Source organism: Hipposideros armiger, unplaced genomic scaffold (genome assembly GCF_001890085.2).
Source record: "Hipposideros armiger isolate ML-2016 unplaced genomic scaffold, ASM189008v1 scaffold_242, whole genome shotgun sequence".
Lineage (NCBI taxonomy): Eukaryota > Metazoa > Chordata > Mammalia > Chiroptera > Hipposideridae > Hipposideros > Hipposideros armiger.
This window is the reverse complement of record NW_017731592.1, coordinates 402,842-409,788: the sequence shown is the minus strand read 5'-3', so window position 1 is coordinate 409,788 and position 6,947 is coordinate 402,842. Positions and strand designations below refer to the sequence as shown.

Genomic DNA, 6,947 nt, shown 5'->3' with positions numbered 1-6,947 from the left:
CTAGACTGAAGAACAAAACGACAGCAACTTGTCTGTTCCCCTTTCCCCAATTCCCCAGCACTGTTCCCATCCCCCCAATTTCCCAATAAAAATCTTAAAAAAAAAAAAAAAGAAGATATTTCAAACTTCCCCTGACAACATAAAGACGAGGCCAAAACCTAGCATATCTTCAACAAAATATCTAGCTCTGACATTTCCATGTAAATTAATGTTCAACAGACAACTGGCATCACATTGTGTCTGCAATCATCCCTAACCTCTCAATCCTATTGCAGGGATGACCATACTCACAGATCCTCTCGTATCATTAATAACAACAGCTGGGAGAAAGGGAAAAGTGTTTCAGAAAGAACACTCATCACCTGATCCTTCACTATCAACTGATATTAAAACTCCTTAAAGCATTTCTACATCTATGACATCTAAATTCCTGAATCCAAAAATAATTTGGGAGAACAAACCAAGCCCTCCCTTTCACCAGGAAAAGGCCCACACCAGACCTGCCTACTAGGATTAATTAATACATAGACACCTGACACAAGCATTGTAATTAAAACCTATTCCTTCTAATACATTAATCACATTTCTACCAAAACTCACAAAATCAGTTACTTTTGCTTTTAACAAGAAAACTGAAACCAATCTGATGTCAATTACAGGTTACTTTGTAAATGAAAGCCAAATTAAAGTTGTTAGTAATTAAAGTTTTACAAGCATTACAAAGTTAAAAATGTGGCTTTTATATAACCATAAAAATAACAATGTATTTGCATCTATAAAATAAGAAGCGTTTCCTACCCAGAATAAAGGGTTATGTGTCTCTAGAAGTAAAGATCCCTGGGATATGCGTGTTACTTTACAAGACCAGGATCTGGGTTTGGGTCTGAATCATCTGATCTGGTCATATTATCTGATCTTAACCTGATTTGACACCTTTATATCTAAAACAAATTATAACCCTCTTCTTGAAACAAAAGATGGATCATGCAACAACTATGGACTTTCAAAAGAAATTTTAGTTTGAAAACAATCACCCATTGCTGTTTTCACGGATTTTACAGATGATTTAGGGCTATGCATCTGCCATGAAGTGTCCAAAATGCTCATTGTCTCTGTGAAAGGGACTCCGATTTTGGAGTCCTCAACAGACCGCCACTGAATAGAAAAATCCAGGGGGAAAACCCCTTACAGGGATTAGCCTGAACTTTTTATTTCCTTTTCAGAGCTGGAAATATTCGAGTTTGGAAAGTCCCCCAACAGAATAGTACTTGCAACACTACAACCTGGCCTCAGCTATGAATTTAAACTGGGAGACAAGCAGCAGCCCCGTAATGCTGGAGAGTGAGAAAGGGCAGATGAGGGTGAGGACTGGTCCAGGGCCTCTGGAGCCCGCTAGCGAGGGGCACCAGCAGACACCGCTGGCACCTACACACATCCAAACCCCCACGTCGGAGGCCCACAGCACAGCTTCGCGCTCACCCTTGAAGGTGGCACTACAGAGCCACCTAGAAGACACAGGCATTTCATTGAAGACTAAATGAGAGTGAATCCAGGAGCCTGCGGTAGTGCAGCTCCCTACCACAGCCTCCAGTGTGTGTGGGGGAATCAACGCCTAATCGGGGCTCAAGGATGTGGGGCGATGGTAAAGTGCAATGCAGAAAAGGAAAGAATGAAGAAGCAGTCAAGAGTAGAGAGTGGCCTGGCCTGAGTGAGAAAGGAAGTGGACTAGACTGAAGCGGTCTGAACCAGAGGGGAAGTGAGAAGAGACCTGGGAGAAGCTACAAGATAGGATTGAGGAATTCGAGGCTGAAGTAAAGGGTGGAGGCCGCGAGACAGAAGCAAGGGGGCGGGGCTGGGAGATAAGCGAGGGCGGGACTAGGTAGAAAATGATGGGCGGAGTTTAGGAGGGAAAGTGAGGGGGCGAAACTAGGGGAGTAGAAAGGGGCGGGGCCAGGAGGGGAGAAGCAAGGGGGCAAGAGGGGTAGAGAGAGGGGAAAGCAAGAGAGAGGATGGGAAAGGAGAAGTGGGGGCGGGCAGGAGGGAGAAGCGAGGGCCATGGTTTGGGGAGAGACAGGGAAGCCAGAGAGGATGGGAAGGTGGTGAGAAGAGAGGGGCGGGGCCCGGAGGGAAAAGCGAGGGGGCAGGTGAGGGCAGAGGAAAGAAAGCGAGGGGAGGAGCTCGGAGAGGAGAAGCGAGGGGGCACAGGGGAGGAAAAGGTGGAGAACGAGGAGGATGGAGGGGAGAAGCGAGGGGGCAGGTGGAAGCGAGGAGGGAAGCGAGAGGGCGGATGGGGGGGGTGAGAAGCGAGGGGGCGGGGCCGGAGAAGCGAGGGGGCGGGGCCGGAGGGAGAAACGAGGGGCACTCGCCCAGGGGGGTGACGAGGTCCTGGGACAACGGCCGGCGTGGGGGAGGGCCACTTCAGCAGGGCGCTCCGCGGGAAATTCCAGGCCGTGCGGGGTGCCAGTGGGCGCTGGGGTGGGGGGGGCGGTGTGGGCCTCCCACCCGCCGTACCTGTCAGACGGATCTTGATGCTGGAGCCGTTCCTGCGCGTCCCGGGGTTCGACATCTCCCGCCAACGATCGTGCAGCCGCGGATCCAGCGCCGCCGCCCCCCGGCCCGGCCCGGCCCAGCCCCGCCGCCGCCGCCTCCTCAAGGTTACGGCTCCGGGCTGGGCGCCGGGGTCCGAGCCGGGACACAAACTCCGCAGCCCAGGCGTCCGGGCGGCGGGCGGATGGTCGAGCCAGGGGATCGGCGCTCCACCCGGCGCCCGACCCTCGCTCGCTCACAGACCAGTCTAGTCCGGAGCCGCCGCCTCCACCACCTCAGAGCCGGACGCCCGCCGCCCTCGCCGCTTCCGCCGCCGCCGCCTCCCGGAGCCGCGCGCGCTCCCGCCGNAGTGAAGCAACATCCTCCACAACTAGATTGAAGAACAAAAGGACAGCAACTTGTCTGTTCCCCTTCCCCCAATTCCCCAGCGCTGTTCCTATCCCCCCAGTTCCTCAATAAAAATCTTTAAAAAAAAAAGAAAGAAAAATTCCTAGGGGCAGAATTATTAGATCAAAGGGTACAGACATTTATTATCTGCTAGTACAAAACTGTCCTCCTTACTCCATTGTATTAATTTACATTCTCAACGAATAGGACAAAAGGGTTTCTGCTTTTGTATACCTTTGTCATCATGACATTTTCAAACTCTGGTCTCTGACAATCTGCTAGATGAAAAACTATTTCACCTTTAGTTTTAATTGATATTTTGTTTTGAATTCATTTTCATTTGTTCTGTGAATTGCCCCTATTCTTTGCCAAATAAGTTATGGGCCTTTTTCTAATTGATTTTGAAAGCTCTTTATATATTAAGGAAGCTAGACTTTCATTTTCATATAGATTGCAAATTGGTTTTCCTAGTTTGTCTGTGCATAACAATTTTTATCCATTTTATTTTACCATGGAGAAATTTCCTAACTACTAAAGTTTTTTATTTTATAATTATTTTTCAGCTGATTCTTTTGGATTTAAGATATAAAATCATATCATCTGCAAGTAATAGCAATTTTGCTTTCTGCTGTCTTTCTTTCATTAACAATTGTGACAGTGTACATCCCTGCATTGTTCCTGATTTTAATGGAATGCTTCCAAGGTTTCATAATTAAAGATGATGCTGGCTTTGGCTTGTAACACTGATTCTCCAAGGAGCTTTCTGAATGCATAGAGAATTTACCAATTCGTTCTTGAGTATTATTTTTCCATGTTTACCAGTAGGTTCTGTAGTTTTTCTCCAGTGTCAAAGTGCATCATTAGCTTCAACATTTACATGGAATAAGAAGTAACAGGGATCTAGGGCTCTGTATTTACCTTGTGTTACTCTATAAATAATTCAAACTTATCTTGCATTATGAATAGAAAAACTGAGTCATGAAAAGATTATAATTGCACCCACCTCACTTCTTCATTGTGGCACTTTTGTGAGTTAGAAGTAGAATTCAGACTTTCTGATTCCCAACCTAGTGTTTAAGCCACAAGAAACCACCGTGGCCTTTAGAGAATTTAGCGATGCCCAACACACGAGAAGAAAGCAGGCTGCTGTCTACAGCCCGTAGCTTCACAACGTTCTTTTCCAGGCTCCTGAAAGCAACCTCCAAGTTGGACTCAGGAGCTTCAAACATCTGAAATGCATCACCCAGCAGCCGGCATAATAGGTTCACGCTCAGTGATACATGATGTTGCTGACATTCCTCAGCCAATTAGAATTCCTTTCAGCTGCAATGGAGGTGAACACAGCTGGAATTACAGAGTGGGGAGCATCACCAGCCGCACTGATTGTACATTATTTAAGCCTTGTTTGAAAACAATACGAGGATTTTTCCCCTTTAATCCAGAAACATGAAAACAACATTCCACTTAGTTTAAATATCTAAATGGAGTAAATTGCATCTGTAGACACAACAGTAATTCCAATATTTTTAAAAAAGATTTGCCGGATCCACATGGCGAGAGAGAGGCTTTTGTTTTGCCAATACAGCTCTGCGGCTCTTCTTTGACTAGAGTGGCCTTAGGAACTGGTCAGCTAGAGTCACAGTGTCCTGGACAACAAGCCAATTTAAGTTTGGGGCTTTCTCTCAATAAAATTCACCAACAACAAGCAAACCAGTAATTGAAGTTGTTCAGTGACCTCAAAACACATATTTTTAAAAATTCTCTATTTGTTAAAAAAAATATTTAACCTCTAAAATTGTTTTGAAATTTGATCCAAATAAGAATACTAAAAGTTAGGGTTTCTCAACTAGAAAATACCAAATTATTTCATCCATTTCAGAAGGTCTTTTGAACGTTCCTTTCGGCACTCACTAAAATGCACAATTCAGCTATTTTAACTTCTAACCAGTGCCCACAAATGTGTTACACAACAACCAGTCTAGTTAACTGGATCATTGAGCTGATGTTGAAATATTATGGGTCAGTCTTTATTATTATTATTATTCATGAGGAAATACTTCTTGAAAGAACTTCAGCCCCCAGAACTTCCCCAGTTTACCCGATGTTCCACACTAGAACCTGACAAGGTGACAAAACAGAGAAAATGAAAACTTGTAAAAGGAAAAACTCGAAGTCCAGACACCAATCTCATGGTTGCAAAAACAGGAGTCTTGAACTTTGTCAAATAATAGATGTGAAGTCAAAAACTGTAGTTTGATAAATCACAACTATGGTAAAAATACAGACAGAAATAAAGTATATGAGATATTTCATTTCTCAAGTCTGTTAGGTGGGTCAAGAAAAGTAAAAAGAAAAAAATGGATTTTTAAAAAAGGTTTTTCTAAAGACAACACAAATGTGATCAAATCAGAAATGAAATCAATAATAGAACCTGTATTTGGCAGTACACGACTCCTTTTAAAGTATAACTGTCGTTGTTTAAGTTTTGCAGTAGTATTTGATTTAACCCATCCCTCACCCTTAGATAATTCAGCTCAAAGAAGTGCCTCAACAGTACCTCATAAACTGGAGGCCGACCCTGAGGAAAACATGCAAGCTCAGGCCTAGCGCATGAAATTCCATCTTATCCGAGTTAGCAGTTAAAAGTTTTGCCTGCCTTACATAGTGAGGTCCTTTGCTAGGAGAAATTGACAAAGGCAACGCTCTTACTAGATCTCTTTATCTTTCTTAAGAGAAACATAACTATTTCAAATCAATTAGGTCACCTAACTGTTACTGAACAATGAAAGTTATTAACAGCTATTACTACAACTATTCCAAGTTGCGTCATCTGAATGCCATAACACAAGTCAGCCTCATATCACATGGGCAACAACTTTAAAAACTGCCTCCACTCCCAAATGCTACCACGGAAGGTCTCTTTCCCCCCTCTACTTGGAATTAGAATTTTTCTCTCTTCACAATGCATAGTCACGCTCCAAAACATAAAAACACAAGGAGATCTGAGAGTATTTCAAGGCATAAAAGCACAAAAAAGTTTAGTCATTTGGTGTTTCAACTAACTGGTTAACATTAGAATAAAATTTAATTTGAAGAGCACTGTGGAACCCTTAGAGCTCAAAATTCCATTCTTTTACCCAAAGTGGCCTAAATAACATATCTGGGATTCATTTGTGTGCCACATAAGAACAAAGTTTTTGCAAATCCTGCTTGAATTTAAAATGAAAACGTTTCCCAAGTGTTTGATTTGCCAGTGAACTCTAAAATGTCTGCAAGATAATGTTCTTTAATAAAGATCACTCGACTTTGAACATATTATGCCCCCAAACCTATCGAAACCTTTAAAAACTATGATCCTGCTAAAAAAACCACAGATGTTCATTAAAATTATATTCTTTTAAATATAAAGACTCAAACATTCTTTGTTTAGGCCAGGTTTCCAAAGCAGTTCAACATACTACCCAACAGTTTTCAAAAACAAAAGGGGTTCCACAGGAAGCAAAAAAAGGGAATAAATCATAAATGTAATCAACACACAAAAGTAACGCTTGGCATCAAACACGAGTCCTGTGTTTTAACGCAAATTTCTGAATATCAGGATTGAGCCCTAACAGAAAGTCCAAGCACCCAACAGTAATTTGGAATAAGCCAAATTGATAGATCTGTGAGAAGGAGAATCAAAGAATGTTATAAAAGAAGTTAAAATCTCATTTTATATGAGGAAACTGAGTCCCAGAAAGGTTATATAATTTGTTCTATGTTATGCAGTTTATGGCAGATCTGACCAAAACTGAGTCTCTTAATTCTAAATTCAATGTTTTACTCACCATCAAATACAACTGCAGACCCCAAAGTTCTAAATGCTCTTTCATAACTCTAATGTCTTCATATTTTGCATTGAATTATGCTCCGTGTGCTATTCACTAGTTAGAATAGCTCTCATTTCTTAATGTCATTTGTTCAAGTATCACACGTGGAAATAAATTCTGAAACAAGTAACAAAAGTATATGAC

At 42.7% G+C, this 6,947-nt stretch overlaps 1 protein-coding gene across 4 annotated transcripts in view; it reads right to left on the bottom strand.

Annotated features, from left to right (window-relative positions):
* The window catches only part of SMURF1 (SMAD specific E3 ubiquitin protein ligase 1), a 108,842-nt gene extending 105,981 nt beyond the window's left edge, over positions 1-2,861 (bottom strand). For all 4 annotated transcript variants that reach the window (XM_019655633.1, XM_019655629.1, XM_019655630.1 and 1 more), the window contains exon 1: positions 2,512-2,861. In XM_019655633.1, coding sequence (XP_019511178.1) covers positions 2,512-2,566 — 55 coding nt within the window. In that variant the 5' untranslated portion in view covers positions 2,567-2,861. The remainder of the gene's footprint in view (positions 1-2,511) is intronic.
* Positions 2,862-6,947: the final 4,086 nt, after the last annotated feature.